General features: G+C 54.0%; 1 protein-coding gene across 1 annotated transcript; it reads right to left on the bottom strand.

Annotated features, from left to right (window-relative positions):
* Nucleotides 1-127: 127 nt before the first annotated feature.
* TRIB3 (tribbles pseudokinase 3) lies at nucleotides 128-10,724 on the bottom strand. The gene is made up of 4 exons (XM_004433859.3): nucleotides 10,511-10,724; nucleotides 6,771-7,061; nucleotides 4,593-4,885; nucleotides 128-1,593 (listed from the first exon to the last, which is right to left on the bottom strand). The coding sequence occupies exons 2-4, from the start codon at nucleotides 7,059-7,061 to the stop codon at nucleotides 1,101-1,103; spliced, it is 1,077 nt and encodes a 358-aa protein (XP_004433916.2). The 5' UTR covers nucleotides 10,511-10,724; the 3' UTR covers nucleotides 128-1,100.
* Nucleotides 10,725-17,648: the final 6,924 nt, after the last annotated feature.

The raw sequence follows: 17,648 nt of genomic DNA, 5'->3' as shown, positions 1-17,648 counted from the left end.
CTTTGACTCAGGGTTTTAGTTACTTGCAGCCAAAAAATACCCTGAAACACCACTGTTTCCAGAAGGAACAGAGAGACTGTGGGAAGACCTGCTGGGTCTTCTGTTCTCACAACCACTCAGCTGAGGTCGAGATACAAGGCCTCTGGCCTTTCCCCATGGGGCTGGTTTTGGAGGCAGGGAAAACTGATAAGAGATAGGGAGGAGAGGAGAGAAGAAATGTCCAAGAGAGATAAAAATATTTCACAACTCCTTTATTAGGCACAAGATAGAAATATATACTCGTGGCATCAAAAACCCATACTAACAATGTGGGGTCCCGGACCCCAAGTATCCCCAGAACAGGGCTTGGGACTTTCCAGGAGGCCAGCGGGCAGACTCTGCCTGATCCTGTTGCCCAACTGGTGCTCAGGTCAGGGGCCACTGAGGTGGACAGGCCCCTCATTCCAAACCATTCCTAGAGTTAGATGAGGACCAGCCTCATAGTTTCCACTCTTGATCTTCCAGCCCCAATCCTTGGCTAAGGCCTGGACAGAGAATCCCTTGACCAAGAGGACAGAGCTGCTGGGAGCACAATTCCCAGCATGGCCTGGGCTCTGGAGTCCTATGTTGCTGGGGAGAGGCCTGGAGCCTTTGGCACAGAGATGCTTCCCTTTCTCTGAAAGGTGCAAGATACAAAGGCAGCTGGGTTGTTTGTGAAGGGGACTGTCCCATGACAGAGGTGCCTGGGGGCCAGCACGAGTGGATATCGAACCTGCACTAAGTGTGCCCAGCGTGGAAACTGACCTGTGGGCGTGGAAAAGTGTTGTCAGCTCCATGAGCAGGAGTTTTGTCTCGTTTATTCACAGCTACATTCCCAGCACCTAGAGTAGGGCCTGGCCCTCAGTGAGCCCCCAAGAAAGACTTTTTGAATGCACAAGCCCGTGTGCACAGGTGTGCGGAACCACAGAGGGGTGCATACAGCACACTCCACACATGCCTCCTCCTTTCTCCCTCCCCCTAGAAGGCACTTAAGGTCTGGCTCAGTTCAAAGAGGCAGGAGAGAGCTTGGAGACACCCAAACTCCATCCACTGTTTGCAGCTCAGTGTCTGGTGGGATAGCCCTAGCCATACAGACCCACTTCTCTCTCTCCCTCCTCTTCCTCGGCCTCCTCCAGCCCTGGTCCATTGGGGACCACCTGGTCAGCCTTCCACAGGTGGGATCGGGATGGGACTGACGGGACCGGGTTCTCCCGCAGCCAGGGGTGCAGCAGGATGCCCGTGGCTGTGAGCCTCTCAGCCGGCTCCCGTCGAAGGAGGCAGCGGACCAGGCAGCGGGCGGGGGCCGAGAGGCCCTCAGGCAGGGCGAAGGCCCCACGGCGGATCTTGCCAAAGAGCAGGGCGGGCTCTGAGTCCTGGAAGGGGTAGCGGCCGGCCAGCATGGTGAAGAGCGCCACGCCCAGGCTCCAGACATCCGCCGACTTGCCTGAGTAGGATGCCCGTGAGCTGAGGATCTCGGGGCTCACGTAGGCCGGGCACGCGTGCTTGTCCCACAGGGAGTCATCCGGCCCAGTCAGCACGCAGGCGTCCTCCAGGTTCTCCAGCACCAGCTTCGTCCTGTGGTGGGAGAGAGACAGAGGGGTCAGCTCCTAGTGGGACTCCCATGCCACCATCCCACACTGTCACCCTGAATGGCACCCACTTCCCAAGTGCCTGCTGGCATTTGGCAGATATGAGCCAGTCCTGTGAGGCTGGATGATTGGAAGCCCAGGCTCAGAGAGGTTAAGTCCTTTCTCAAGGTCACAGAGCAATTAAATTTGAACTAGGACTCTGAGAGGAACACACTTCCTAACAGTCCCTCGAGCAGGGGGCTGAGGGGGCTGAGGGCACTAAGCTTCTCTTAAACCAGATGCAAACTTAGGGTCCAGGCAGGTAATAAAATAAGAGAAGTGCGGACTGTGCCAACATCTCAGCACAAACCTTGCCTAAAAAGGGCAGCACTATGGGGCCGGCCACAGTGGTGCCAGTTGAGTGTGCGTGCTCTGCTGCTGGCGGCCCGGGTTTGGATCCCGGGCGCGGACTGATGCACTGCTTGTCAGGCCACGCTGCGGCGGATGTTAGCCCAGGGCCAGTCTTCCTCAGCAAAAAGAGGAGGATTGGCATGGATGTTAGCTCAGGGCTGATCTTCCTCACAAAAAAAAAAAGGCACCACTGACAACATGACAGTGAGTCTTCATGGAGCGCCCGCGGTGCACCTGCCCCAGAGCCAGGCTCCTTACCTGGCGCACTTCATTTTACCCTCGAACAACCCGTGGGGAGGACACCATTCTACAGCCACAGGGCGCAGGGCTGGGACGTGAACCCTGGCTCTCAGCGACACACAGCCAGTGCTATGAACCACTCAGGTATTTCCCAAGGTGGCTCCACAGTCCCATTTTTTCCCAAGAGAAGCCAGAAATCATATTTTAATGAAAAAGTCCCAGTTTTTGAAATGTTGGCAACCAATTTCAATTAAAAGCAAATGAAAACGTATGTGGAGCAAAAATAAAAATGTGTGTGTAGCCTGCCATTTGCAACTTCTGCTTTAAACAACTCCCCCGGAGGCCTCTAGGGTACTTTAATAATAACCACCCTATTCCCACTGCTGTCAATCTTATTCCCATGGCACCACTTCCTGGGTGCCTGCGGCATTTCACAAACACTGACCAATCCTGTGAATTACAGAAAAGGTGTGTGTGTGTGTGGTGGGGGAGGTGTCAGCATTCTTGGTCCATTTTACAGATGAGGAAATCAAGGCTCAGGCAGGTGAAGCCAGTGTTCAAGGCAAAGAGCAGGTAAAAAGTAGAGACAGGATTCGAACCCGGGTCTGTCTGACTCCACTGTCACTCTTCTACCCACAGTGTTTCTCAAACTATTGCCTTGAAAAGAGAAGGAAGCATTCTCTCACCTCTGGGAGGTCTGGGGTTTTGTCCTCACCCTAAGCTCAAAATTATTGGAAGTTGTGCACTAGCTTAAAAATCATTATACATTTTATATTCTACTTCTTACTAAAGGCGTGTTCCTTTTAGTATAAAATACAGAAGGAAATAAAGAAATAGAAAATCACCCTTAGGCAAATGTCATAGTAATAACTGCTCCAGGCAAAATGGATGGCTGCTGAAATCAGTGCAGGAAGGTCTGAGGACAACCAGGGTATTTACATGCATAACTTCAAAGTAGCTCAAGGGACTTATTAATTATGAGGTATTACCCAAGGTATTTATTAATTACGAAGGGTAAATTAGGAAGCTTACAGTGGAGAAACTTGGCAGACTCCACCTGAGCCACGGGATCGAGGTTGACATCACAGTAATACGGTCAACATCAGGTATCTCCTGATACCATGTACTCAGAGGGGCCTCTCATTTCTGGGGTTTTGTTGCCAAAAATGCATAACTTCAGTCTAACCGTGAGAAAAACGTAGTCAAATCCAAATTGAGGGTGTTCTGCAAACTAACCAACTGGCACTCTTCAAAAGTGTCCAGGTCGAGAAAGACGAGGAAAGACAGAGGAACCATCTGGGACTGGAGACATGACGACGGATTCCTGGATGGGCTCCCGGCCACAAGAAGGACGTTAGTGGGACACTATCGAAAGCTGAATCGATCTGTGGTTTAGTTAGCGGTACCAGACCAAGGTTAATCGCTGAGTGCGGATAGTTGTACTGTGGTTATGTGAGACGTTAACATGAAGGGAGACTGGGTGGAGGACATATGTGAGTTCTTTGGACTATTTTTGCAACTTTCCTCAAAGTCTAAAAGTATTTCAATATAAAAAGTTTTAAAAAGTGCCATGGGGTCACCTTCCTCCCACCCTAAAAAAGTCTTGACATGGAATCGATGCTCCTGATGGGTGTTCATGTGGACCTGGTGGCTTGGTGTGTTCCCTGACACATCCTGGTCACACGAGGGGTCTAGGGAGGGGCAGGATGTCGGGTCCCTGTCTGTTCCCCTTCCAAAAATCACTGATTCTCAGTTTCACAGGAAAAGTTCCCATGTGGGGAACCTCAGGGCCTGTTTTGGCTGCTGTCTGTGGCCCTGAAGCCTGGAAACATCTTGACAAGCCAGCCCTCTCCCCCACCAACGGGGAAACTGAGGTCCAGAGACACCGGGTCACCCAGAGTCAGTGGCCAAGCCCAGCCAGCCTCCAGCCTCTCAAGCTCAGAGTGAATTAGGCTCCGGCTCTGCAGTCCCGTCTGGGTGGAAATCCCAGCTCTACTATTCATGTAGCCGCGGGGTCTTGGGCGCTACTTGGCCTCTCTGGGCCTCAGTTTCCTCACCTGCCGCGTGGGGACAATAATAACAGTGCCTCCCGCATATGTGCAAGGATGCCGGCCACCGCAGACAGGGCAGCTCTGCTCTTCACCACCGTCAGCCATTACGATTATGACCGAGGCTACGCTCCATCGCAGGGGGTTCCGATAGGGCGGAGTGACCTTTTCCGGCGAACTAGGCGGCGGTGCTAGCCCAGGCTTCTCCACCTTTGGGGTAAGTTCCTTCGCCTTCCTGAACCTCAGTTTCCCACTAGGGCCCACTCTGGGCTGTGTCTGGGGGTGAGGTCTCTGCGGCCACACTCACCTCTCACAGTCGGTGAAGACGAAGCGACGCAGCTTGAGGTCTCTCACGACTAGCCCGTGCTGGTGACAGTGCGCCAGGGCGGCCGCCATCTGGCGGAAGAGCGCGGCGGCCTCGGGCTCCGGGAGGCGGCGGCGGCGGCGCACCAGGCTGTGCATGTCCCCGTGCGGCCGCGGGAAAAAGGCGTAGAGGTGGCGCGTGCCCGCCAGGACCTCGGCGGGCCGGGCCACGTGCGCGTGGGGGGGCAGCCGCGAGTAGGGCTCCAGCACCGTCAGGGCGTCGCAGACCGGGTACACCTGGGGGCGGAGCATGGCGTGAGCAGAGGGGGGAGCCGTGGAGCCACCCCCGGCTGGCCTTGGAAAGAGTCACAACCAACTCTTTAGAAGGATGATGAAATAGAGAATATTCTGGAAGGGGGCACCCATTTTAGAAAGTGTGGTCCAGAAGGGACTCTGGGGAAGTGACCTGAATGATTCAGAGATGCCCATGGGATAAGCTTTCCAGTTGGGGGGCACAGGCAGTGCAAAGGCCCTGCGGCAAGAAAGAGCTTGAGCTGCACTAGAAACCCAGCCAAATACCAGTATGGCTGGAATAGGGTGGGGGAGGGCAGAGGGGCCATGGTGAGGGTGGGGTCCTGGAGAAATGTGCTAGGGTCTTTAGGGACATTAGACGGAAACCTCACCATAGCCCTGAGAGGATGCTCAGAGGAGGAAGGTGAGTTGTTGCAAGCCATATGGCGGCAAAGCTGGTGTGCTCGCTTTGGCTCATCTGACTTTAAACCTTTTGCATGTTATTTTGTCTATGCCGCACAGAAAATAAAAATAAATAAAGCATAGACATATGTAATCCATGGGGAAAAAAGTGTAAGCATATGTCTAAAAAAAAAAAAGTTGTGGTGGCATGGAGGAAATAATCCAAAAACAGAGACTTTTTTAAAATTTAGGGCAAGCGCATTACTGCCTCTGTGCATTTGCACTGGCTGTTCCTGCTGCCTGGACACGCACAGGGCTGGCTCCCTCAATTCATGCAAGTCACTGCTGCAATGTCACCTTCTCAGAGAGGTCGTCCCGGCTGTCCCCAGCTAAGATCACCTGCCCCCACTACCCCCCTTCCCCTCTCTCCCAGCTCCTAGCTTTTCCTCCGCAGCACTTACGATTACCTGACTTATATTTTACTTATTCACTTGTTTATTGTTCGTGTCCCCCGCTAGAATGTCAGCTTGATGAGAGCAGAATTTTGTCTGTTTTTGAACGACAGCGTGCTGCATGGCGCATACAGGTGCTCACTGAAGGTGTGTGGAATTAATGAATAAGGCGATAATCTACAAAGACACGATCTTGCTCCTTCTACGCTCTGACCAGAAAACCCTAGGCAATGTGGAAATGGCGGGTCAGCCCCTGCGGTTCACGCTGGTGTGGGGACCAGCGCACCCCAGCAGACTCCCCTAAATGTTGCTGAATAATGGGGGCCATGTGAAAGTGTGACGCTTCTTGTCCGAGCTGGCTTGGGTCATTCCTCTCAGCGTGGACCTCCCTCCCCAGTGGGAACAGAAAAGAATCTGCGATGCTGCAGGAAGGGGACCCAGAGTTCAGGGGTCCCTTAGAGCACCTGGGGTCAAGCACGCAGGGAGCCCAGGTGAAGCTGGTGGCTGGACGATGTGCCCACATCTGTCCCTCTGCCTCCCCACCCCCACCCAGCAGGAGCTGGAGACAGCTGCTGCTGCTCCCAGGTGGAGGCTTAAGTCCTTCTGCCTCTCTGTGCACTCCCAAGGGGACCCAGCTGTCACTCCGCTGGGCCTCTGCACAGCTGTTTCCCCGGCCTGGACCTGCCTTCTCCCACTTCTCCCTGGCTAACTCCTGCTCAGCCTTTTCTGGCTCCCCCCTGAACTACAGTAGAGGCTTCTCCCCTGTGCTCTCAGGGCCCCTCAGCACCACCCCGTTTATCACACTATGGGGCCTACACTGTGAATTCCCCCAGGGCTGGGACTGTCTGGTTTACCCCTGTCTCAGCCCAGCCCCAGCCTGGAGCTTGACAGAGAGCTGGGGGCTCACGGGCTGCTTCCCCAGTAAACACAGGAATAAATTAATATAAAGACCCCCCAGTCCCTGGCAATCCTCTGCAACCAAGACCCTTCTCAGGCCCCCTGTGACGCTGGTGGAGAGTGGCCCCCAGGGCAGGTACCTTGCAGGTGTACTCGGCTCCTGTGGGGCGGTGCAGGGCCCGGTAGGCCTGGCCGCCCTCCTCAGGCTCCAGGAGGACATAGGGCCCAAGCCGGGAGGCGGTGGTCACAGCAGGGGCACGGAGTGGAGCAGGGGGTGGGCTCAGGGGCAGTGGGCAGGGGGGCAGCCTGGGCGGGGGCCCACTTCGAGCTTGTTTCCGGGTGGGAGCCTCAGTGTCTAGGTTGTCGTCCAACTCCAACCGCTTCTTCCTGGAGGGGGCAGCTGCAGGAGCAGCCAGAGGAGTGGCTCGCATCTAGAAAGAAGGAGAGGAAGGCACTCAAGTGAGGCTGTTTGGCAGCCCTCTCTTCCCCTGCTGGTGGGAGGGTACATTGGCCCAGCCAATTACAGAGGATGATTTGTAGTGTGTATTAAACTGACAAGTGCACATAGCCCTAATTGGGTGTCCCACTTCTGGGAATTTATCTTCCAACTAAAATGCTCACCAAAAAATTAAATATGTGAAAGGTTGCTCATCAGAGCCTTGTGTCTAATAGCAAAAGGCAGGAAACACTCCCAAGTGTCCAGCAGTGGGAGGCTGGTTAAATACCATGGTACAGCCATACAGTGGAATACTATACAGCTCTGAGAAAGGACTGGGAAGCTCTCTATACACTGATGTAACCATGCAAGTACAAGGTTATTCCTGCAGCCCATGTGATAGAAACAATTTAACGTCCATCCTTAGGGGACTGGTTAAATAAATTATATTTCATCCATACAGGGAACAATTGTAGCCATTCAAAAGATTGAGGAAACTCTTTATGTGCTGATTGGAAAGATCTCCAAAGTGAACTGTTAAGTGAAAACAGAAAAAAAGGTAAAGCGGAGAGAGAGACTTAGTGGTTGTGACAGGGAGGAAGAAAGACTTTGCATTATATCTGTTGAGTGTCATAGTGTAGGAGGCTATGAGCCGTGAAGGGGAGGGAGGGGTCGAAGGAGGGAGGGAAGGAGGGAGTAAGGATGATGAGGGGTGATGAATGAATGAGGTAGGCCGTGAATGTACATGTGAATGTACGCTCTGGAACGGATATATTGTCAAGTGAAAAAAGCAGGCTGCTGAACAACACACCCAAGATGATCTCATTTATGTAAAAACCCCATCAGCATATAAAATGATGTATCTCCATGTTTGTGTATATGTCGGTGTGTGAATGCACAGGGAAAGGTCTGGAAGGACCCAGACTAAACTGGAGGCCCCCAGGGGAGGAAGGGATTTGGTAGGGAGGCAAGGGAATTTTCAATTTCAGTATTGTAAGGTAAAGATCCTGCATTCATTTACTGCTTGAGTATTTCAGATCAGAGTGTATTTCTTTTTTTCAAATGTGAATTTTATCTACTATTGCCTGACGGCTCAAGAGCTCCCGGAATCACAGGGACCACAGGCGAAGTCAGTCCCCCAGCCAGCTCAGCTTCCCCCTCAGGTGAGAGGTGAGGCGGGGAGGGGAGGGTCTGTCAAAGGCCCCCAAATTCATTCATTCAACTGTGGGGGAAGCCACCCCCCATGCAGCTGTGTCACCGTGTGTGGTGGGTGGAGGAGAGGGCAATGGCATGTCTGGGCAGAAAAGTTCTCTCCAGGACCCATCTGCCCACCCATTCAGGCTCCAAATGAGGGACACGGAGCCCAGGGAAGAGGAGTCAGAGGGAGATGGACTTCCGCCCAGGTGAGACCTTCCCAACAGTCCCAGGCAGGATTAACAGGGAAACATGACTCAGTCGGTTCTCACACTGAGGCCCACCTCTCCAATCACGCTGCTCCCAAATGTCTGGGCTGGCCTGGGAGGAAGAGAGGGAATCCCCACTCCCACCCCCACCCCCACCCCGAGTGAAAGGCCATAATCCCATCTTGGTAAGAATGCAATCAGGGGTGGCTGCAGTCAGATATTCCTGGGTTCTAATCCTGGCTCAGATCCTTCCTGGCTGGGTAGTCCTGGGCAAGCTCTTCAACCTCCCTGAGCCTCAGTTCCCTCATCTGTAAAGTGGGAACAGGATGCAAAGCCCATAGGATTTTTCTGATGATGAAATGAAAACACAAATAAACTAGAGTGGCCTTTTGTAGGGTAGGTGTCAGAAAATGGTCACTACTGTTGGTCCGTTACTATTATTATTATTATTCGTAGCTGAAGATGCTACAGTGCTACCCTTGAAAGGCTCAGGAATCTCCCTGGGGTGAGGCTAGGATGACTCTTTACCTCCAGGGCTGTTCTGAGAGTCACACAGGATGATACCTGGCTGTGTGGATGCTTTGTGCCCTGGAAGCACGAGACTCCCTGGAGGGGCCCTCTGGGAGCCACACCAGCACTCAGGCTGCTTGGCCCCATCCATGCCCAGAGGCTGCTGGGTCTGAGATAAGCTCCACTGGACAGGTGGAGTAACTGAGGCTGTAGATGAGCAAGGCCACACTGCAGGACTAGAATCTCTGCTGTAGGACGGAGGCAGCCCCCAATATCTACCTCTTGCTGTTCCCTGACACCTCCGGGGAATGAGAGTGAGCCATACCAAACACACACACAACCCAGGGCAGACAGGTGTACTCACGCCCCTCAAAAAGACACTTTGTCCAAGCCAGCCAGCCCACGCGCACATCCAGGGCAGAGAGGGACATATCATTACGTGACACACACCTCGCCCTCCAGGGCAAGTGCACAGGCACACACACAGCTCTCCCCACTATCACACTCAGGACTGCAGGATTGATACCAACGAGGCCATACGCACAGTCTGACACGCCCCCCCAACCCCGGGGAAGGCAGTTAGCACCCTCCCCGCGCCTTCCGCAGCCAGGCCCCTCCGGTGGGAGCTGAAGCGGCGGCCGCGGGTGTCCCGGGCAGAAGGTTCGGCGGAAACCGAGAGGGGTGGGGGCAGTGAGGCAAAGGGAAGGAGGCTGGGCTCCAGGCTGGGAGAAGGGGCGGACCTGGGCCCTCGCCCCCACACGCCCGAGTCTGCAGGTACAATGCACACCATTGGCAGGAACAAATACACGCGCGCACAATACAACGTGCAAACCCGAAGCCGCACCGCCCTCGGGCCCCGCATCCCGCGCTGCATCCTCGCTCCCACTCGCCGTGCACCCCCCCACCCCCCTCCCCGCCCCGCCCCCTCCGGCACCCCAGCCCTTCCCGGCCGTGTCCCCGCACAGCCAACACCTGCCACCAGGTGCCCAACCTTCCCCACAGCTCGCACAGTCCACGAAGACACAGACGCCCGAGACCATCCCCGCCCAGACCCCACAGGGTCACGTGGACACCCGCTGATCCCCACAGGCACGCCCCCACAGTGACACAGACCCTACACGCAGTCCCGCAATGCCCCACACAGGCGCCCCCCGACCTCCCGCACCAAACGACACAACTCCCCCGCCTCACACTCACACAAAACACAGACAACCGCACACCCCTCTCGGGGCGACACCCGGACACCTCAGTCCCCGGTCCCCTCTGCCCCCGGGACACAGCTGCCACTCCCCACGGCAGCGCACCCTCGGCCCAGCCCGAGTCGGCCACACTCGGGCGACCCCACGCCCTGCCGGGCCGTGTCACCTGAGACGCGACGGCAACACTCAGCCCAGGTCGCGCCCTGGACGGCGGGGTTTGTTAAAAGTTGTGTGTGCACGCGTGTGTGTAACACGCAGCAACCCGCAGCCGCCCAGAGGCTCCCGGTCCCCCTCCGCCCATCTCCGTCCTCTCTCCTGTCCCCACCGGGTACCTTGCTCCCGCGTGCGCGGGGGTCCTGCCGCCGCTCAAGCTCAGAGTCGCCGGGGCCCCCAGGTGGCCCGGGGTCAGTCCGGTGTGCCGAGCTCGGGATCCCGACGGAGCGCTGTCCCGGCCCCAGCAGCCGGACGCGTGCGGAGCCGCCGGCGCTTCCGCTGCGAGTGTCTCGGGGACGCCAGGCGCCGGGCTCCTGCTCCGGCCCGGGTGATGTAAACCTGAGCTAATCAGCCGCCTCCGGATGCCCTCAGGCCGGGGATTGCACCATCCGCCGCGCCCCGCCCCTCGGGGTCACCGCCGAGCGCGCCCCGCCCCGGCCCCTCCCTTTCGCTCCGCCCCGGCACCCCTCGCCTCTCCCGCCCTCTAGGGGTGTCTGGTCTCCACTCCCTCCCCTCCCGCCCCGTGCCCGAAGTTTGAGCGAGGACACCTGCCTCCGACTCTCCCTATCACCTTGGGAAAAGCATTTTGCTTTTCTGAGCCTCAGTTTCCCCATCTGTGAAATGGCAAGCAAGAACATCCTTCCCTCTCAGGATGGTTCCAAGGAGAAAGAGCAAACCGTGACAGTTTCCTGGGTGCTTCCCCGTTTATAAAGCGCTTTGGGGTCCTGCCCGGTGGCACAGCAGGTAAGTGCACGCGCTCCGATTCAGCGGCACTGGGTTCTCAGGTTCGGAACCGGGCGTGCACAGGCGCACTGCTTGTCAAGCCATGCTGGGACAGTGTCTCACATAAAGTAGAGGAAGATGGGCACAGATGTTAGCTCAGAGCCGGTCTTCCTCAGCAAAAAACAGGAGGATTGGCATTGGATGTTAGCTCAGGGCTGATCTTCCTCACACACAGACACACACACACAAATATATATATATATATATAAAGCACTTTGCCACCATTGCTTTATTAAACCTTTAGGAGAACCCCAGGGGGGCAGGAAGCTCCATCTCCCTATTCTACTGAGGGGGAGCGTGAAGCTCCGCTCTGGGAAAGCAGCCCTGGAGTTTTGCAAAGACCACAGATTTAGGAGCCGCCTCTGGGCTCAAAAGAACCAGTGCGGTGCCCTGGAGAGGCCTGAGGTTGGGTGGGCTTCACAGCATTCATTTGACAGAGGCAGTGCAGCCTAGTGGTTAAGAGCAAGCACCCTAGATCCAGCTTGCCTAAGAGTGCACCCCACCACTGCCCAGACCCACTGTGCTACCTCAGGAAAGATACTGAAAACCCTGCTTCAGTTTCCTCCTCCGTAAAACGGGCTTATAATAGTACTCACTTCACGGGGTTGTTGCTTGGATTAAATAAGTTAATACATGTAAAATGCTTAGAATGTGTGGCATGTTGTAGGTGCTCAATAAATAGAGTGGGGACAACGGGGGCTCAGAGGGGGGAAGGTGCCCGTTACAGGGCTCAGACTCCAGACCTGAGAGGCCTTGGTGGCCCTTGCTGTTTGGTGGAACATCCCTGTGCAGCCCCAAGGGTCCAGCACCTTTCTTGGAAATCCCTTTTAGGTCTTGATATCTGAATTCACCAGTGTCAAAAAATAACTCCTTGGGGCAGAAGTTGGATGGGAGGTGGGTGGAGTTCTGTTTCCCTGATTCCAGCACTCCAGGGACCAGCTCCCCTGTGTCTCAGAACCCTCCGGGCACAGCAGGCGGTTGTGGCACCTCACTTAACCCTGGAGACTCCCCTGCCGGGAGGGATGGGTGGACTCATTTTCTACACCAGCAGGTCCCGCAGCCGTCCGGGGCAAAAGAAGGCAGGCATTCTTGTCTTCTGAGCACCTCGATGGAGCCAGCACTGTCTGGGTTTGCTCCCACATTCCTAACTTTGTTTCATGCTGTGTCAGACCCTGTTCTAAATGCTGGGGACTCAGCCGTGACAAATCTGACCTATTCCTGCCCTCAGGGATCTTATAAATCAGTGGGGAGACAGACCATTATCAAGAAAATAAAATTAATAGCCGAGATCATTTAAAATATGTTATAAATGTTATGTATTTTCTTGAATGAACAGGATAGATTTGTTCTCCAGCAGATATGACTGAGCGGTGGCTATTTTCAGTAGGAGTCATCAGGAAGGTGATGTTTAAACTAAGATCTTAAGGAAGCGAAGGGGTGAGGAGTGCAAAGATGTGAGGGGAGACAGAGAAAAAGTAAGTGCAAAGGCCCTGAGGTACTTAAGGAACTGTGAGATGGGCACTGTCACCTCCATTCTATAGATGAGTCCAGGTGAGGGACTTACCAAGACCACCGAGCTCGTTGTATGAAGCAGATTTGAGATTTGAACCTGGGGCAGCTAACTCCAGTGCCCACACTGTCCAGGGACAGATCACAATCTTTGCAACCCGAAGGCAGCCTCCACCCGGACTTGTGGATGGTCACTGGAACTGCACCCTGGGCCTGGACTCCAGGTTTGAGGGCCTTGTCACAGTTGGGCGTGTCAAATCCCAATTCTCTAGACCAGCACTTTCCAATAGCACATAACATGAGCCAAGTATGTTTTCATTTTTCTAGTCAGGTATTGCAGGAGAATGAAAAGAAGCAGGTGGAATTAATATTAATAAATATTAAATATTCTATTTAATCCAATAACATAGCATATTATCATTTCAACAGATAAGATAATAAAAATTATTAATGAGATAATCTAAAATTTTTTTCATACCAATGTCTTCAAAATGTGGTGTGTATTTCATACTTGGTTTGGACACAAATCAGCATGGAAGCTAAATTGTCAGTGGTGAAAGTGAAATGTTGTCCTCCCAAAACAATTAAGTTGGGTTTAATGGAAAAAATATGCTACCTGTTTTAAAATTAAAATTCAGTAAAATGAAAAATTCGGTTCCTCAGTCACACCAGCCACATTTTAAACGCTCAGGAGCCACGTGTAGCAAATGGCTATGGTATTGAGTAGCACACCCCTAGACCAAGAATTCCAGGGAGTATAGCAAAGAAGTGAAGAGCGTGGGGTCTGCAGTAGAGATGCCACAGACCCTGGAGCCTCAGTTTCTGCATCTATGAAATGGATTGATTATACCTTCTTTGCACTGTAGTCCTAAGGATTAAATGCACTGAGGCAGTTTTCTCATCTGTAAAACGGGGAAAATAATAGTGCCTACTTCATCGGTTTGTTATGAGGATTAAATGACTTAATATCTGTGAAGTGCCTGGCATATAAATGCTATATAAGCATTTGTTAAAAGGAGAGAAAATAAATGGTGATCAACGCCCCAAAATTAAATGCAAAAATGTGCACTTTCCTGGATGGAGAGTTGGGCTTTCATCAATTCCCTTCTCTGCGGGCTCAGAACGTCCCTCCACCCAGATGCCTGAGCCACGCGGGCTGCATTTCTGTTCGCTGTAGTTCCGCTGACCCCCAGCGCTGGGAGGAGGAACTCGGCGCGGGGCGGGGAGGCTGCGCTGCAAGGTGGGGGTGGGAGTCCGTGGACCGCGATGATAGGAGCCGCGCCCGCCTCCCTCCTCCACACCCCGTCGCTGGTGCCTGCCTCAAGCCTGAAATGCCACCGCTGGTGTTCTTAAAACGTTTCAGCGTTTTTTTTCTATGTCTGTCGCCAGTCCTCCTCCTTTTGTTGAGGAAGATTGGCCCTGGGCTAACATCCGTGCCCAACTTCCTCCACTTTATATGGGTCTCCGCCCCAGCATGGCCTGACAAGCATCCGTGCGCACGGGGGATGCGGACTGGCGTACCCTGGGCGGTCACAGCCCAGCGTGCGCACCTCACAGCTGTGCCACCAGGCCGGCCCCAAAACCTTCCGCTTGGTAAGTTGTGCCCACGAAAGCGAAAAGATGCTTTGGAAAGAATTTTGGTTGGATTCAGGTCTGGCTGAAGCCATTGACCCCGTGAGATGGTGGGCAAGTCATCTTCCTTCTTGGGGCCTTAGTTTCTTGTCTGTAAAATAGGAAGAAAGAGTTGGATTAGGTCGGTGTTTTCTAAAATATGACATGTATAGCAATGGTAGGGTCTCAAGACTCTGAATCATTGCATCATTTGGTGGTACACGCATTTTCTTTTGATTTTCTTCCTGTTCCTCCAGTTACTGGGGGGAAAAGTCTCATTTTACAGCCTCTCTGTCTTTAACATCTCGCTTGGTAAGGAAGAGAGAGCAGGGCTCAGTCCAGAGTCTTCAGCAAGAAACAGGATTTTGCTAGGCTTGAAGAATCTTATTTTGCTTTCCTTGTATTTAATTTGATGGTGACTTCCTCCTTACCAGAAATGATAGTGGCTTTCCATTTGAGGTCAGTGACTTAAATGTTCCATTTTAAATGAATTTACCTAAGTTTTAAAAAATAAGCTGATTGAAAGAAAAACATCAGGAAACTAATAATACAGATGCGTAAATGCATTTGGGCCAATCAATTTGGGAAAAGCAGTGGGTGATTCAAGAGTTGCAGCTCTAGGCCTGTGCTCCTCTTGGGGAGCCCTCGTTAGGAGACCAGGCACCCCCCCTTCTCTGGGGTTTCCCAGGGGCTTTGCAGAAATCCCTCATCATCCGAATGTGGCTGAGGCTGGGCCTCAGGAAAGGCAGGAAGCCCTGTGCGTGGGCACAGCATCTTCCCAGAGGTGGCCCAGTGGCAGCCATGGCCCTGCCAGGTGACCCAGGTCTGCCCTGTGGGCCTGGGTTTTCTTCGGGAAGAATGTGATGCCTGTGCTTGAGGAGGGAGCATGGCCCTGTGTGGGTGCTTCCTTACATCACCTCACTGCATCCTCAAACCTCCCAGGGAGTTGCTGTTTTCATCCCTGGAGACAGATGAGGAAACTGGGCTCAGAGAGGTGACATCACTGGCCTAAGGATGAGGAGGGTAGTGCGATTAGGAGCCTGTCTATCTGGCTTAAAGCCCAGGTGGTCTTTGTCCACAGCCTTACATGACCTCTTTGGCCAGTACTAGTTATATGACACTGGGCAAGTCACTTAGCTGCTCTGAGACCCAGAGCCTCATCTATGAAATGGAATTGATAGTAGCATCCTCCTGATAGGGTTATTGAGCTGCTTCTTGTTACCAGGAACTGTTATTGGATTAAATGGAGGGTTAAATGAGTTAATACAGGTAAGGTGCTTAGAAGAGTTCGTGGCACACAGTAAGCACTTGATGATAAGCGGCAATATTATGTCTACGGAGCCCAGGCTGCTGCCTCCCCTGCACCCCAACACACACCGCTTGAGAGCTGAGGGTGTAGGGAGAGGTGGGGACATACCTCCTGAGCATCCCCCGTGTGGCAGGCCTGGGCTGTGTCCTCCGTCTGCTTTCTCCTGTAATCCTGACCACAGCCCTGTGAGCTAAGGATGCACTTATGCCCTTTCTACAAGTGAGAAAACCAGGTGTCAGAGAGGAGAAGTAACCTGCCCAGGATCACACAGCAAGTCCAGGGGTTTGAACCCAGGTCTGTGTAGTTCCAAAGCCCGTGTCCTTCCGCTATTTCAGGAGCCTCAAGGAGATTGGCTGAAAGCTCTGGGGAAGTCCTGTGCCCCCCTCAAGGGTGAGGGGTCCTCTCCCCAACCTGCGATGGGAGGAGCTGGAGACCGCAGGAGGAAGGCAGGTTTCTGGTTCAGACCTTGCCATTGACCTTGGGCAGCCCCAGTCCCTCTCCCGGCTCAGCCACAAAATTACTGCTTCATGTGTGTAAGGATGGGGCTCTCTGAACTTCCAGGGATCCTGCTCTGTCCCCCACCTTCCAGCTGAGGCGAGGAGGGAGCCCAGATCCACCCCTCCCAGTACTGGAGCTGCTGCTGAGTTGCTGAGTCGTCTGATCCCTGCCCTGCCTGCCTTCCTTCCTGCCTGCCCCCTGCGGTCCTGAAGCCATCAGCGCCAGGGAAGGAAATGGATGCTGTGTTCCATCCAGGCCACTGTCCAGCCCTTCCCTTTCTGAGAAAAGCTTGTGAGGTGGGGGGTGGGGGGGGCACTTCGAGGTGTTCAGCCAGCAGCCGGTTGCATCAGAAAAGCCTTGCGCAAGGCGCCCTCCTGGGTCAGGCGTGGAGTCCTGCCCCATAGCCCCTACCCCCACCCCAGCCGGGGCCCCTGGGGTGCTAGAGTAAGGACTGTTAGGCCTTGTGGGGGACACTCAACCAGGCCTGGCCCTTGGGGAGTGACCTGGGGAGGGCGAGAGTGACCTGGGGAGGGGAGGGTTTGGATGATGGCACTTTAGGCTGGAAGGTGCTCCTCAAGGAGTCCAGAGCGAATCCCCCCAATCAGTCCCTCCCTGGACACTGACTGAGCCCTGACCCTTGACTCTGGTCATAGACTGAGCCCTATTCCCTGACTTTGGACTCTGACTGAACTCTGACCTGAAACCTTGGCCATAGCCTGAGCCCTGATCACTGCCCCTAGCCAGGGCTAAACCCTGACCCTGGCCCCAAACTGAGTGCTGACTCGGTTCCTGACTGGGCACCCACCTTTTCCCATCCTGACCCCTGGCCTGAATTCCAATTCTGGCTCCTGACTGAGTTATAGTCCCGCAGACAGACTTAGCTCTAATCTGTTACCCCTGACCCCAGTCCCCAGATACACCCAGCTCTAGCCCCAGGCCTGAGTGTCTTGAGACACTCTTAAGAATCAAGAGAGCTGTGTCAGGCACAAGCATCAGGAGCTTGGCATCTGCTGGCCTCCCTCCTGGGCCTCTTACCCACCCAGGCTGAGGATGGCCCAGGGGCTGGGTTAAGCTGGGGGCCCCCATGGAGCTGTCCCCTGACTAGCATGAGACTGTGACTCAGCAGGGTGGGGGCTGGAGGTAGAGTCAGCAGGGTCATTGAGGCTGGGCCAGGGCAGGTGCTGAGTCAGCGCAGGGAGAGAGAGGACAGTGTCTCTGAGGTCAGAGCTGAGGGTGGGGGGTGGGGAGGCTCCAGGTCTAAAAATGGATGGTACATGTGGCCGGCCGGGACCATTAAGGTAAAGCAGCCCCGTCCGAGTCCTATCCACCTCCATCTGCCCATTTATTGCCCATTTTTCCATCACTCATCTATATTATTCTCTCTCAGAGCATCCTGTTCTTTTCCTTCATAGCACATATTATAATTTGGAATTATATATGTATTTGTTTTTTCATTTATTTAGTGTCTGTCTCCCCCACTAAACTGTAAGCTCCTTCAGGGCAGGCAGCTGCCAGTTTGGCTCCCAGTGTATCTCCAGGTCCTGGTA

Source organism: Ceratotherium simum, chromosome 21, assembly GCF_057802395.1.
Source record: "Ceratotherium simum simum isolate JZ-2026a chromosome 21, ASM5780239v1, whole genome shotgun sequence".
In the NCBI taxonomy this organism is placed as follows: Eukaryota; Metazoa; Chordata; class Mammalia; order Perissodactyla; family Rhinocerotidae; genus Ceratotherium; species Ceratotherium simum.
This window is presented reverse-complemented; position numbering and strand designations above follow the sequence as displayed.

Coding starts and splice junctions, on each gene's coding strand:
- TRIB3 (XM_004433859.3), bottom strand. CDS start 7,061: ATGCGAGCCACTCCTCTGGCTGCTCCTGCAGCTGCCCCCTCCAGGAAG. Junction 4,886..6,770: donor GAGCCGAGTACACCTGCAAG/GTACCTGCCCTG, acceptor CTCCGCCCCCAG/GTGTACCCGGTCTGCGACGC. Junction 1,594..4,592: donor GTCTTCACCGACTGTGAGAG/GTGAGTGTGGCC, acceptor CTCCCACCACAG/GACGAAGCTGGTGCTGGAGA.